Source organism: Ramularia collo-cygni (assembly GCF_900074925.1).
Source record: "Ramularia collo-cygni strain URUG2 genome assembly, contig: RCC_scaffold05, whole genome shotgun sequence".
Classification (NCBI taxonomy): domain Eukaryota; kingdom Fungi; phylum Ascomycota; class Dothideomycetes; order Mycosphaerellales; family Mycosphaerellaceae; genus Ramularia; species Ramularia collo-cygni.
In genome coordinates, this window is record NW_019716259.1 from 543,140 (window position 1) to 557,369 (window position 14,230).

General features: G+C 52.3%; 9 protein-coding genes; 5 read left to right on the forward strand and 4 right to left on the reverse strand.

Moving 5' to 3' along the window:
• Nucleotides 1-184: 184 nt before the first annotated feature.
• RCC_03938 (uncharacterized protein) lies at nt 185-922 on the reverse strand (the record flags this gene model as incomplete). Its single annotated transcript, XM_023769220.1, has 1 exon — nt 185-922. The coding sequence occupies one exon, from the start codon at nt 920-922 to the stop codon at nt 185-187; it is 738 nt and encodes a 245-aa protein (XP_023624988.1).
• A 213-nt stretch (nt 923-1,135) lies between these two features.
• Nucleotides 1,136-2,284, forward strand: RCC_03939 (related to cyclin-dependent ser/thr protein kinase KIN28; the record flags this gene model as incomplete). Its single annotated transcript, XM_023769221.1, has 1 exon — nt 1,136-2,284. One exon carries the CDS (start codon nt 1,136-1,138, stop codon nt 2,282-2,284), a length of 1,149 nt encoding a protein of 382 aa, XP_023624989.1.
• Nucleotides 2,285-2,846: 562 nt separating this feature from the next.
• On the forward strand, nt 2,847-4,108 carry RCC_03940 (uncharacterized protein; the record flags this gene model as incomplete). XM_023769222.1 has 3 exons in its annotated part: nt 2,847-3,392; nt 3,449-3,982; nt 4,037-4,108. 3 exons carry the CDS (start codon nt 2,847-2,849, stop codon nt 4,106-4,108), a joined length of 1,152 nt encoding a protein of 383 aa, XP_023624990.1.
• A 341-nt stretch (nt 4,109-4,449) lies between these two features.
• RCC_03941 (related to UTP13-U3 snoRNP protein) lies at nt 4,450-7,330 on the reverse strand (the record flags this gene model as incomplete). XM_023769223.1 has 2 exons in its annotated part: nt 4,450-7,095; nt 7,154-7,330. 2 exons carry the CDS (start codon nt 7,328-7,330, stop codon nt 4,450-4,452), a joined length of 2,823 nt encoding a protein of 940 aa, XP_023624991.1.
• Nucleotides 7,331-7,667: 337 nt separating this feature from the next.
• On the forward strand, nt 7,668-8,382 carry RCC_03942 (probable multicatalytic endopeptidase complex chain PRE1; the record flags this gene model as incomplete). XM_023769224.1 has 3 exons in its annotated part: nt 7,668-7,669; nt 7,724-7,881; nt 7,931-8,382. Coding segments are annotated over 3 exons (612 nt in total).
• Nucleotides 8,383-8,872: 490 nt separating this feature from the next.
• Nucleotides 8,873-9,323, forward strand: RCC_03943 (uncharacterized protein; the record flags this gene model as incomplete). XM_023769225.1 has 2 exons in its annotated part: nt 8,873-9,202; nt 9,261-9,323. 2 exons carry the CDS (start codon nt 8,873-8,875, stop codon nt 9,321-9,323), a joined length of 393 nt encoding a protein of 130 aa, XP_023624993.1.
• Nucleotides 9,324-10,037: 714 nt separating this feature from the next.
• RCC_03944 (related to DNA damage-responsive protein 48) lies at nt 10,038-10,463 on the reverse strand (the record flags this gene model as incomplete). XM_023769226.1 has 2 exons in its annotated part: nt 10,038-10,247; nt 10,302-10,463. The coding sequence occupies 2 exons, from the start codon at nt 10,461-10,463 to the stop codon at nt 10,038-10,040; spliced, it is 372 nt and encodes a 123-aa protein (XP_023624994.1).
• A 422-nt stretch (nt 10,464-10,885) lies between these two features.
• RCC_03945 (related to putative GTPases (G3E family)) lies at nt 10,886-11,998 on the forward strand (the record flags this gene model as incomplete). The annotated part of the gene is made up of 1 exon (XM_023769227.1): nt 10,886-11,998. One exon carries the CDS (start codon nt 10,886-10,888, stop codon nt 11,996-11,998), a length of 1,113 nt encoding a protein of 370 aa, XP_023624995.1.
• Nucleotides 11,999-12,252: 254 nt separating this feature from the next.
• Nucleotides 12,253-13,811, reverse strand: RCC_03946 (uncharacterized protein; the record flags this gene model as incomplete). XM_023769228.1 has 4 exons in its annotated part: nt 12,253-12,600; nt 12,655-12,758; nt 12,814-13,662; nt 13,715-13,811. 4 exons carry the CDS (start codon nt 13,809-13,811, stop codon nt 12,253-12,255), a joined length of 1,398 nt encoding a protein of 465 aa, XP_023624996.1.
• Nucleotides 13,812-14,230: the final 419 nt, after the last annotated feature.

The window sequence follows — 14,230 nt, forward strand, 5'->3', positions numbered from 1 at the left end:
ATGCAGCCATGACTGCGAGGCTTTGGCCCTTCGGCAGCCAGGTTGAAGGTGGAGAGGAGTCCAGGTACGCGGTGGCCTGATCTTAACCAGTCTCGAAGCGACTTGTGGAATTGCTTGTTATACCCTGTACAATATCATACAGCATGCTTAATTTTCACTTCCCTTCCCATCCCAATCGTACTGTCTACCTCGCCTTCCTCTCAGCAGCCTTCCTCTTTGCTCGGACTTCTGCTCTTCGTCTCTCACCGCCATCCACCTTTCTTCCTCTCCTCTGCTCCCACAGGCCATCCACCACTCTCAGCCTCGCCACACCCTGATGCCCCTTCAAGGGCTCAACACCCGTGCCTGATATCCGCGTAGCCTCCACAATCTTTACGCCTTTCACCGGCACCACCTTCCCCTCCACCCTCGGCGGCGGCGCCATTCTCGATAAGATGCCTCCCTTTTGCTTCTCTCCCTCCGCCTCCGCCATCAAGGGTGTGTTGATCACAACCTTCCTCACACCCTCCCCGCTCGTCAACGTCGCCTTTCCCGCACCTTCGCTCTCCACCTCCWCAATCCTCAACTCCGCGACACCGTCCTTGACATCCTTCAATTGTCCGCCAATCCCTGTGATTCCATTCCGAAACCGTTCGCGCCACCAGAGTAGGTATTTTCTCGCGCGTGGGGGTTCAATGCCGGCAGATTTGAGCTGCTCCGATGAGAGAGTGAATAGAGCTTCCCAAGATGGTATTTTGGCACTGTGAGAGGACATGTTGCGGCCGATCAGGGTGAGAAACGTGCTGACGTCCGGGACGAAGGGTGTGGGAGGGGGAATGCGCTGAGGCGGCGCATTGAGGCGGTGGAGTTGACGGGTGAATACAGATGTCGTTTGAGGTGTGAGGAAGCGCGGAGCCAGTGTGATGGGCCTGCGGAGAGCCATGATTCTGTTGTGGATGGAATGACCAGGAGATGATATCAGTTGTTGCTGCTGGAGATGTGGAAAAGACTCCCGAAGTTCGCCGCAATTTGATTGAGTTCTGAATCAATATTTCCCAATTTAGTGATTGTCTCCATCAATACCTAAGTATCAACAACACAACATCACCTTTCCTCACGTTCCACCTCCCTCTTCTCTTCCACCACCACCACCAACATGGCGGTCCTCTCCCCGCCGCTCAAGCGACTCAAGCTCTCCTCCGTGGAACCTCCTTCATCCAACAACATGACCGCCGACCTTGCCGAACAGCTCGATGCAGCAGAACGATCCAAATACATCAAAGGTCGCAAGCTTGGAGAAGGACAATACGCCGATGTCTTCTCTGCCCACCTCGCAACCGATCCCACCAAAATCTTCGCCATCAAAAAGATCAAAGTCGGCGCAGATCTGGACGAGTTCGGCATATCCTACGACTCCCTGCGTGAAATCCGCTTCCTCCAAGAGCTCCGCCATCCCAACATCATTCGCCTCTACTCCGTCTTCAGCACCAAAAATCAGAACCTCAATCTGGTGTTGGAGGTGTTGCCACAAGGAGATTTGTTGAAGTTGATTCAAGACACGAGCATCAATTACACCCCTGCTGACATCAAGTCTTGGATGCTGATGCTTTCACGAGCCATACGATTCTGTCATGCGAATTGGGTGTTGCATCGAGATATCAAGCCCAACAACTTGTTGATTGCGGCAGATGGAGCGATCAAGTTGGCCGATTTTGGTCTAGCAAGGAGTTTTGCGGATCCCTACAGTCCGATGACTTTCAACACCATTACGTTGTGGTACCGCCCACCGGAGCTGTTCTTTCAGGCGCAGTTCTACGGAGGTGCGGTGGATGTTTGGAGTTGTGGTGCCGTGTTTGCCGAGTTGATCAGTCGGGAGGTGTTGTTCAGGGCATGGCCGGAGAGCGAGATGGGAATGGTCAAGTTGATTTGTGAGAAAGTGGGCACGCCTACAGAGGCTGTATGGCCGGGAGTGAGTAAGTTGAAGGGATACCTCACTCCGGAGGAAGTTATCCCGGTCAGATCAAAGGACTACTGGCTCGGTCATTTCAGAGCGATTGGAGACGTTGGCGTTGATCTTTTGATGGGTATGTTGAGACTTGACCCGAAGAAGAGGCTGGACGCGGAGGGTGTGTTGAGGCATCCGTTCTGGACGAGTGAGCCGAGGCCGAGTAAGTTGGAGGAGTTGCCAAGAAAGGGAGGTGGTGTGGAGGTCATGGGTGAGGATCTGAAGAGGAAGGGTGGTGAGGTGCCAGTGGAGGACAGCAAGCGGGGTGATAAGGTGGCCAGGAAGATCAACTTTGGCTAAGCGATTGTGCCTGGAAGGAATGAAGAAACGATAATATGATACCACGATTGTATGAATATGAGCAAGACCATGACCATGACCATGATCATGAAGATGCATGGATCACCTTCAACCGCACCCACGACGAACCTTCGAAACGAGTAATCGCTGCGTGCGACGTGTTGTTACGAAGAATGTCCTGCAGCAACTAAGTGTCCCGAATGGCGGTATGTCGTCGGCGTCCTTTGCTTCATAAGCTTTTAGCTGACCGCCAAGGTGTCGTTGTTCCTCCCTATGGATGCATGTTGATGCAGGTCTGCAATATGATTGACCGTGAAGTCTACCACCACAGACGCACGGTATTGTACCGAGTAAGGCCGTCACCTTCCGCTCTCGGCTGCGGTTCTTAAGTCTAGGACCGACCAAGCAGTCTGTCTCAGATCCTCAGTCACTCGACAGCCCCTGATCTGAGACAGCTCATTGGCTAGCCAWCAGTGCGCTCAGCAGCAAACATTTCTAATACACTTCCTTCTCGACTTCGCCGACTCCAAACTCCAGACGCGCAATTCAGAAGAAAGAAATCATGACGCCCTCCACGGACGACCCGGAGTTTGTCTCCGTCACGATTGACATCCCACGTCGACATGCACTCGCTATTCGGGGTACTACAGGAACCGAAAATGTCGAATCGGCTTTGGATCTCATCTCGAGCACCTCGCGCGCGGTCTTCAAGGCCGTTAAGGACTTGCCACCCAAGGCATTCAATGTACAGCCGCCGCCAGCACCTGATACCGTGAAACTGGAAGATACGTACGACATGCCGAAGGTGCCCTTCTCCATAGACGATGATCGCGAATTTGCCATTGGCGTCACTTGGGTCGACAATCTATCCTGGTATCCATCAAGCCATACACCACTGCCATGTCGCATACCCTCTTCTTGGTATCGTAGGCAGTTTGAGATTGTCGCTACCCTCTCCACAACAATCCAGGGACTCGCTGAGCGGACTGCCAAGGCAATGGAATGCACTTTGGATGCCCAGGACCTGATATCCAACGGCATGTTCTTGTGGGGCAAGCGGAGATGTAGCGGACTGAGACCACTGCCGGCAGACACTATGATTGGCACTGTGAGTCTCTCAATAAAGTAAATTGTGACTCGTGTACTGACTTCGACCGCTCACAGCTTGGTATGGATCCCACAAAGAAGCCATTCCTTGACATGATTGTGATCTATGACCAGGCAACGCGAATCAGACTCCAGAAGGAACGCAATGATGGGACCGAGTTCGAGGCTGCCAGACATCAAAGTAGAGAGACTCCGTCGAAAGACCAGCATACTTCAAACGTCAGCAGAGAGCCCTCTCCGTCGATGCTGCGTGTTTTGGTAAGCGAACCGGATACCGGTGTACCCATTCCATCTGTGCCCATTCCATCAGTAACAGCGGATCCTGAATCCGAATATGCCATCGACGTGGAAGTACTCGTCCAGAGAGCAGAACCAGGCTCAGCATTATCCCTCTGTCGTTCTTCGACAACGATCAGTCTAAAACAGAGGTTCAACGTCCGGCGCTCTACGACAATACACAGCTTCGCACAGCTCACCGCTGATCGGCTTGGATGTCCACTTGCCAATCAACTCTTGCACTTCCGTGGCAAGGTTCTCTGGAGCGGCTCCCCTTGGTATCAGAGACCGCCTGCAGGTATGACTCTGGGTTCTGTAAGTCGATCAAACTATCCACGAAGTGTTATGCCAGTTACTAATTACTCGTAGCTTGGCGTCATTGGTTCAGAACGGCTTGTGGAGATGGCGGTGAACGGTGGTACGTGTAGCAAAACCGGCTAAGCAGCGGCCTCTGGTGCCTGGGAATACCATAAATGGATCGATTGCAAGTTTCGCTGCGACGGTTCATGGGAGAGTGCTGCTGGAGAATACGAATTTGATTGAGGTGAGGACTTCTTTTGCAAAGGGTAGTTTGAGGGTTTGCTGATTGAGACTGTAGTTTGGGGTGCGAGAGAATGCACTATTGAAGATGAGTGAGGAGGTCTCATTCTGGAGGCTGCAAAGAGTCTTCTATGAACGTCACGTACAGTGGGGGTAAACGTTGATCGAGTCGGAGTATACAAGACCGCGAGGCCACAGCATTACATTGTTCTGCATCGTACAGCCTGCAAACAACCGTACTATCAACCCTCCAACATCAACACATCCTCCTCTCTGCTCCCAATGGTCCCATTCACAGCCGCAACATCATCCATCTGTCCMAATGCCCACCGCAACACGAATCTCTCCTCTCCCGTCTTCTCYAGCCTGGCATAATGCCTTTCTGTATACGCCTTCAACCCATCAACCACATCCTTCATCCCTTCTCTCCTTTTACTCTTATCCTTGGTGTCGAGTTCAGCCATCATAGCCACCACCAACTCCGCATCATCGTCATTCGTAGCCTTTTTCCTCGCTTTCCCAAGCGCCAGCAATCTCTCCTTGGGGAATAAGTGGAGTAATGCGTAGAGCACTCTTTGCGCCACGCCTTTTGTCCGACCATTGGCGTTCCAGTCCCGCACTCTGCACACCAGATTCCAAAGCTGGCCACCACTCAAACTCCTCAACACATCATCGACGTCCAAGCGCCCTGTAAAAGAGCCAGGTTCTTGCGGCCCGCTGACAATATCGCCGAACAGCTCTAGCAAGCGTTTCGGGTGATCGAGCTGCAATGCCAGAACGATTGCTTCTCGGAAGTTCTTACTCCGGATGTGATTTTGTAGTTGCTGGTCTTGTTCAATCCGCGCTGTGGCGTGTGTGGTAGCTGCTAGCGCAGTCGTGGCGGTCGTATCGGTCCAGAAAGTAAGTGTGCTGTCGGCGGATCCCGAGACGAGTTCTAGCTGTTCCTCGCTCCCTTCCTCTGCTTCCTCCTCATCGGTTGAGGTGTCCTTTGATTCGATTTGTGGCTTTACTGCAAGCGCCCAGACACGGTCGATGTGATTATCCAAAGTGGCTGCGCATTCTCCACCCTGTGCGTCCCAAACCTTCACCAGTCCATCTCCCGCCGCACTTGCGACTTGCACTCCTCTCTTGGCTTTCTTTCCAGGTGGCGGTAGCCACACAACTTTCAACACACTATTTGCGTGTCCCTCGAACGTCCGCAAGCAAGAGTAGTCTGTCAAACTCCATATCCTGACCGTCTTGTCTCCACTACCAGTCACAACCATACCCTTTGCCGTACTTGCTGCACCACCCTCGCCTGTTGTCGTTAACGCGGGCATACCAATGGGTGCAAAAGCAACAGTCCAAACGCCGCGCTTATGGCCTCGGAGCACACCAATCGCTTCACCAGTCTCGACATCCCAGATCTTCACAGTCCGATCTTGTGAAGCCGAAGCGAATAAAGCGGGTGAAGAAAAGCTCGTCTCAATCGCATTAATGTCCTTGTCGTGAGCCTTTCTTGTATATGCCGCTCGAGGCGCCTTCCCTGCCGCAGGAGAGATGTCCCATCGCTTGACGGTCTTGTCCTGACTGCCGGTAATCATGAATTTGGGTGGGAAATCGAGAGGTCGCTGATACTCCTTTGATCCAATTGGAGGGATTGCATTTGGTAGAGCCACAGCGCCGATGCTCTCTGCATGTCCAGTGAAAGTCGCAAAGCATTCGTAAGAGTTGTTCTCAGGATCCAAACGCCATAGTCGTGCGGTATTATCTTTCGCGCCGGTCGCTAGCCAGTGGCCGGACCAGTCTGTGTCGATTGTGATGATAATGTCGTCATGGCCTTTGAGGAGAGCAATGTCTGCGCCAAAGTATGGAGATGAGCCTTTTGATCCTTGTGTATCCAGAGAAATCAGGCGAATGTCCTCCAGATTTGTTGCCAGTGCCAGAATGTTGCGATCGCGGCCGATGTATGCAAGATCGATGACTTCGTCGTGGGTCCCGCTGATCCGTTGCACGATTGGAAGTGCTGGTGTTTCCTGGGAAGCTTCTAGCCCAGCCAGAGGCTGAAGAGACCGCAGAACCAGAGTTTGATCCGCATGGACCGTCAAAAGGAACGAAAGGTTCGAAAAGTGAAGGACATCCACAATCCCATCAACTTCTGATCCCTCCTCTTGATCCTGTGTAATCTCCTTTCCACCATTGGTGGCCCATATCCTCAATCTTGCAGTGTCGCCACCTGTGTAGAAGAAGCGACCCTTCTCCACAAACCCAGCTTTCTCGATTGTCTCCAACACAGCGACTGTCGAGGCCAGCTCCCAAGTTCGGACGTCCCACAAGGTGACAGTCTTGTCCCGACTGGCAGAAAGCAAGAGATTCTTCTCCGCGCAATAGTCCAGACTCCTCACAACAGAAACGTGTGAATCCAGCGTCGCAGTGCTCTTCCTCTTGTGTAAATCCCAGATGCGCACTTTGCCATCCTCTCCACCCGATGCCAGCCTGTATCCTGCAGTGGCCTCGTCCTGGACCTCCTCAACCTCTTCATTCCGTTGCTTGTTCTTCCTCTTTTTGCTCTTGGCTGGTTGTACCTCGTTTTGTGGGTCCACGTGAAAGAAATGTAGAGCAGAAATCAGCCCGCTGTGTCCGTGAAAGGTGTGTGTGACGAATCCTCCTCGGATGTCCCAGACTTTGACTACCCCATCCGCACCTCCCGTAGCTAGCAGTGTGCTGGTCGAATCCACGGCGATTGACACCACAGGCGTCGTGTGTGGCTTTACTGTCCGCACCAGTTTCGCCTCGATCTCGTCGTCCCCGGCCTGCAGAGCATAGACTCGCATGGAAAGTGATCGTGAGCAAACGATCAAATGTGCGGCATCCGGGGTGATTATGAGGTTTGTGAGCGGTTCTCCATCCTATTCACGCTTGTCAACAGTCAGTCCCGAGTTGGAGCAGACGATCAAGCACACTCACGCCTTCAATTCGTGCCAGATGGGCTCCATTGTTGAGGTTGGTGAGGAGTGCCTCTTCGCCCAGGCAGGAAGCCAATGTCTGTCCATCCTGACTGATGGCTACACTTCCTCCAGTGTAGATTGGTTGGATCACACGGTTGGGTTCAAAAGTCGTCCGGATATCTGCTTTGTAGGCCATTTTTTTGGTTGCTCAATTCCTCGTCTCAACTCCCATGTTCCAATCCTCCAAAGGACCTTCCTTTTTACCAATTGGGTCGCAAAGATATGGCGATCAAGGTGAAATTGTTGCGCGAGTACAGACAATGGAAGATGGGACTGTAGCGTGGTCAATGTGTTGGATAATTGTCGTCGCTCTGGAATACTTTTCGGATCGGCATCTCGGCCTACCTTCCCCGGCATGACACGGTAATCCGCTCCGCGTACCTCTGGAGCTGCCTGAGCTCATTCAACTCCATTGCATTGCTTGGAAACATCATCCAACAACCAACTCTTTCAACCACACCCTCACCGCCATCATGTATGTTCCTTCTCACCCATCAATCAACATTGAACATCTCTAATGAATGTACAGGGAGGTATTACTTGGAATCACCGGCAAGGACTTTACCATCATCGCCGCCTCGAAAGCGGCGATGCGAGGCGCAACCATTCTCAAGGCCAGCGATGACAAGACCCGCACCCTCAACGAGCACACCCTCATGGCTTTCAGTGGAGAGGCTGGAGATACTGGTGTGTCCAAATCAACACTCCCAATCCACCCCATATACTGATCATGTAGTCCAATTCGCGGAATACGTCCAGGCCAACATCCAGCTCTACAGCATGCGCAACTCCAACCACCTCACACCTGCAGAGACGGCATCATTCGTGCGATCGGAACTCGCAAAATCCTTGCGCTCCCGCAACCCCTACACCGTCAATCTCCTCCTCGGCGGCTACGACACTGTCAAGGACAAGCCACAGCTCTTCTGGATCGATTACCTGGCGTCATGTGCGCCTCTTCCATATGCCGCGCATGGATACGCGCAATACTACTGTCTCTCCACACTCGATAAGCACCATCACCCGGATATCTCTTTCGAGCAGGGCATGAAGTTGTTGCGAATGTGCACAGATGAGCTGAAGAGACGTATGCCGGTGGACTTTAAGGGTGTTTTGGTCAAGGTTGTGACAAAGGAAGGCATCAAGGAGGTCGATTACCCAGACAACTTCAATGTCAGCATTCCGTAGATGGATAGGATGCATAGTGTTCGAGACGAGCGCAGGGCGTTTCAGGCGTTGGGCAGCATGTGTCTTCCCTGGGAAGAGGGACGGGATGTGGCGTATGGAAATGTATCCAAATGAGTTGACATATGGCCTGATGGATATGCCAGTGAGCAGGTGAAGGTACGCGTTGAAACGTCTTCCTGTGCTTCATACAGTAAGTGGACTTGGGTGCTTCTCTGATTCTTTCGTTACATGGAAATATATGCATATTCCAGCCAGAGAATTGCTGGGCTCACTGGCACTTGAAATACCCTCAGCTGCTGCGCTTGTCTTCCAAACATGAGTATCACATGCTCAAGTCAAAGCTCTCCAGCCTTCACATGCAACTCACTTCTACAACACCGCGACTCCTCACGACTCAGAGGGTARCTTCTGCTTCGAGAGCACCAACTCGAAACATTCCCATCATCCACAACGGCAATCCTTCACACTCTCTCTTTMTGTCCTATTCATCATGGCTAGGCAACAACACATCAAGGTCGAAGTCTTCCTTCCAGTGGAATGCTTCAACGCGCTCAAGGACTCTACAAGCGCGCACCATGATACCGAAGAAGAAGATCGCACAGCAGCAATGGTACTCCTGCTCGAGGAAATCGACAATGGACCTTTCCTGTACCCAATCTTTGTCGAGTTTTGGGGGCAAACACGCCAAATCTGGATTGCGCCAGGATGGACCATTGCGAAAATATGGGAGCTGCTGGAGGAACTTTACGGTATCAAGCGTCTAGGCCTCAAAATGGCATTTCAAGGTCAAGAAATCGCAGACGACGACCAGCGTGATGTGGTTAGTTTCATCCAATTGCCGCTTTATCTCTGCGATTGCTGATTTACCTCGATGGCAGCGGGATTTCAGAGCGGGTGCGACCTTCTACATCGTCCCCGAAAGCTTTTGGAACTTATGGTAGATGTCTACGGTATGATTGCTTCTCTTACTTGCGGTTTTTTCGAGGGTCATGAGCGTTCCATCAAGCTGTTGAAAGACGATGGCACCGTGGACGGTGCAGACCTTGAGCACGCACGTTGATGGCTGCGTACATTTCACGAGACGGAATCGGAGGGCGTGCTCAATGGGCTCCCCCCTCCTGCTGCTGTTATCAAGAGAGCGCCGCGAACGCGGGTAGGAGATGCCCCGTCCAGCAAGGCAGTGTACTACGATCTCTTCTTGCCTCTCTCTGTCCTATGAGCTCCATTTGATGATGAACTCAACTTCTCCGTGCCGGCTCGCTGTATTCAAGGTTTCAAATCAGACTTCCCTTCCTTCCTTCATGGCTTCTCGCAAACCGTGTTAGGTCTGACACAATCCAGATGCACCCTTTCTTGGTTCTGCCATCACATGATCTGGCTGTGCTGCGGATCAGACGTGGTTCGGATGCTGGTATTGGATAAGATGCCGACATGATTGAAGGGCATGGGCATGTTGATATAACGACCTGGCATGAAAGGACTTGACGTTGACAACACGCAAGGTCTGAACAATAGTTGAGTTTCAAACATGCCTTCATTTCTCATATTCATGATTTACACAAAGTCCTTGACTAGTCTCATATCCGCGTTTCCCAGCATCTCAGTGCCTACAGATAGACAGAAAGGGTAATATCCACAAGAAACTTGCAGAAGATTTAGTCGGTGTTTCGGTCGAGAGAGGTTGGCTTGTCCTTGATCGGCATGTCGCTGCCAGTCGTCGATTTGTATTGTCCGCGAATGAAGTCAGAGATCTGCTCATCCTTGGCCTGCTCAACTGCAGATTCGTTGTCTTGAGGTCCAGCACCCATGAACTTCTCCTGGACCATGTCGATGCCCTTGTCCAGGTAGTCCTCGTTCTTCTCACTCTTGGTAAAAGATCAGTAACGGAGTCCTAGTCATGTCAACGCGAACAGACTCACCTCCTTGCCACCGCCAGCAGCTCCGTTGATCTTGTCGCCAAGTCCGCTCAAGAAACCACCGCCGCCTTCCTTCTTCTCTCCGCCAGAACCGCCCTGCTGGTTGTCGTTCTGGTTCTGGTTGGCATTGTTGTCGCCACCGACTGCGTTCTTGAGAAAGTCCATGATGTTGTGGTTTGGAGTTGATTGTTTGGTGGTTTGTGATGCTTGTGTGAAAGAGGATGAAGCAAGAGCTGAGCAACTTATCTAGATGGCTTGTCCGTGAACAGGACACGCGAGCAGGGCAGGCACAATCACCCCACCACTTGGCATATGACGCAGCTGATGAAACGCTCTCGATGTCTGGTGCTCCCATTACACTGCACTATATGACAGCCAATCGTACGCAGCTTTCGGGGAGAAGACGAAAGAGCCTGGGAAATCTTGGAAGCGAGGTGGAACTTGAGTTTCTCGGTCTTGTGAAGAGAGTTGCCCGCTTCTTGCGTATTTCGCGCCAGTCTCGATCAGGAAAAGGCCAACATCGTGCGATATGGGTCGTACTTTGAAGCAATAATTCCCCGACTGAACCAATATCCCATCTTCTCAAAATGGCGGAGACAGCATCAATTCCATCTTCACGAATCCCAATCACAATCATCACTGGCTTTGCCGGCTCAGGAAAGACGACTCTCATCCTCAAATTGCTCCCTCAACTCCGTGCAAACAACCCCGGCTACAAACTAGCTCTCATCAAGAATGAAATTGGAGATGTTGCTGTCGACACAGAGCTGGCATCTGCAGCCGAGATGACCGCGAGTAAAGAACTTTTGGGAGATTGCATCTGCTGCACAAATGTCGGCCAGATTGAGGAAAGTCTGGAGCTGCTAGATCGTGAAAGCCACCCCGATAGAATCATCATCGAGACATCAGGAAGTGCCGAACCGCTCAAGCTGGTTTTGGAAGTCAACAGAATCGCGAAAGCCACTGGACGGTACGAACTCGATGGGATTGTAAGCGTGATTGATGCCGAGAACTGGTCGGGTTATGCAAGCACGAGCTTTACCGCAAAGCTACAGGCTAAGCAGACTGATTTGATTGTAATCAACAAATGGGAGAGTCTTTCGGAGCGAGACTTCGACATCTTCCTCGACCGGTTGGGGGATTTGGACGTGGACACGCCTCAAACGAAGAGCGATAGAGGGTGGATCAGCCATGAGTTGCTCTTCGGCTTTGACGTGAAAATGGCAAGAGACTGGCTGAAGGAGGATGGCCACGTTCATGGAAAGGACTGCGGCCATGGCGAAACAGAGCATCATTCTTCAGAAGTTGAGTGTCTGTCTGTGACGCTCACATCAGAAAGTGAAGAGGCAGGAGTGGATCTCGCAAAGCTGGAACAGTTGCTACACGCGGCTCCAAAGGATGAAGTCTACCGGATCAAGGCTGTGGTGTACGCTGGATCATCACCGAAGACCTCTGATGGAGACGTGGTCAATGAAGGGGCGTCTGGTCGCTCCCGTTATATTCTCAATTGGTCTTTCGGACGCTGGACATGGGCACACAGCGAAGACAACAACCATGCTACAGGCACGCCTGTACTGCGCATGTCCATCTTCACAGCACCGTATGAAAGCACGAAGTGGACAAAGAAGGTTGAGAGTGGTACTTTCATTTCCCTGGCCAATGGCACAAAAGGCAACCTCGCGGTCACCAGAGTCCAATGAGTCAATCTCACAACTCTCGTGAACCTCCTTGMAAAGCCTCAAATCTCATCCCATCGTATGAAGCTCTGCCGAACTTCCCATAAAGTATCATCCATCATCCTCTCCCATCGCTCTGTCCGATGCAACTCCTGCTCACAGCAAATCAATCCTTTCCTTCCTTGAATGCCTGAAAAAAGTTGCTCGTATGAGGCTCGCATGGTCGAATCAAACACACAAATCTGCATCGTTTCACATCAGTTGCCATCTTTTGCATCCTAGACGTTTGAAATGTTGGTCTCCGTGTCCTGGACCTCGGAAATGCGGCTGTTGGTCATCCGGGCGTTGATATCCTGAATGGCATGGCCGGGCACTCCTCCAGGGTAGAATTGCTGAGAGAAGCCGCTGTCATGACGTCCTGGGCGCTGGGATTTCCGGGTCATCTGGCGTGGTCCACGGTCGCTGTTTCCGCGACTATAGTTGCCGCCGCGAGGGAAGGCGTTGTTGCCATAGCCGTAACTGCTGGGCTGATCACGGCTGTAGCTGTTAGCGCGCTCGCGAGTCTTGTTTGAGAGGTACCCGTTCATCTCGGCACGATTGCCCATGAAGCTGAAGAACCAGCTCGGCTATGAGAGGGTGTGTTAGCTATCACAAACACACTAGGATGGAAAGCTTCTTGCCTGTGTGTKCGGAGCGCGGCATCCCTGGTCCCAGGGAACACCAAACGTCTCGTGGCGCCAGTATTCCTCCTTGCCGATCTGGGTACTGGAATTGTACATGCAGTCTGTTCATCAATCAGTATCGTGACAAAGACTGCTCGCCACAATATGGTAACTCACCGAGGCAGAGTCCCGCAAACTGTCCCTCAATGTCTTTGATCGCCTTCTCCACCACGTTGAACAGATCAATGTTGCATCTCTCCTTTCCGCAAGTCTGTACGGGCATGTGTTGGAATTTGCTGAGGTTCTCGAGGACCGTTGCCATACTCATCTTTTCGAGGGCGGGGTGTAATGGCCAGCAGCCAGTATTTGCGAGGCCCTTCTCGTATGAGTACAAGAGATACATGGCGCATTTGCAGGAAGTGCCGAGAAAATCGCTGAWCGGAGCGTACAGAGTACGGTGCAGGACTGTGGTGAGCCGGTTGCGCGCAGAATTGAGCTGCACGATGATCGCCGGGTCCGTGAAGACATCTTCGGCATTGTCAGGGTGGAAATCCGCTGGCTTGGTCTCGCTGATGGCTCCGTTAGATCTGTAGRCGAGGTACTTGGTAGTGTGAGAGAAGGCTGTCGCGTTATCGAAAGTCATCGTGGGGAKGATGAGCTGTTCGTAATCACGGAAGTTGAAGTGCTTGACGTGTGGTTGGTGGTTGTACCACTCGTCGAACCACTGCATCGCCTTGGGTGAGAGTSGGTCGAAGCCGTACTTCTTGGCGACGCTGCAGACATACCAGACCTCATAGATGTGGAGCTCGTACGTGTGGTCTGGGACGATGTGATGGGCAATCTTCAGCCACATTGTGAGACCCGTCACGTTGCCGGGGTCGTTTTCATGGATCTCAAAGTGGGAGGGGCGCTGCTCCAAGAGCTGTCCGAAGTACTCCGACGCATCCATGAGGGTTTCACTGTCGACACGGAACTCGTGGATCTTGATTGGGGTGGACTTCACCACCATGGTGTCGCCTTGGCGGGCTATAGTACCGTCAGTGTGCTGTGTAACTCACATTGCGGTGGGAATACGAACTGGCGATGTCCTGGTGCTCCACCACACGCAGGACGAGGTCCGACGGGACATTGATAGTGTAGAACTCCTTCTCCAGCTGCCAGTACTGGTCTGTCATGGTGGTCGTCTGCGCCGTGGCGCGGTGGGTGGTGTTGTGGTGGGGAAGGTAGTGGAGAAGGTGGAAGAAAAGGTGGCGGAGAAGTGCGAGCGGTGGAAGAATTGCAGGCAGCACTCCGAGCTGAGTCACGCTGCCTCAATGTGAAGTTTTTGGCCATATGACTCCATTGTTGGGGAGTGAATGGGGATGGCAGGCTGCACCTTCGAACTGGGACTTGTGTTGGAAACATCACCCCGCCAGGGAGTGAATGGAGGATAACACGCAGAGTGCTCTCACGGCAACACTCACACGTACTCGGTGGAGCAATGGGCCTGCCGGAGCCTTCTGTGGTACTCTGGAAGGTACAAGATAGGAGCGGTGGTCGAGATGTTGTTGTTGGTATGTCCATGTTCAGGCGATTGTGTTTTGAGGGCGATTGG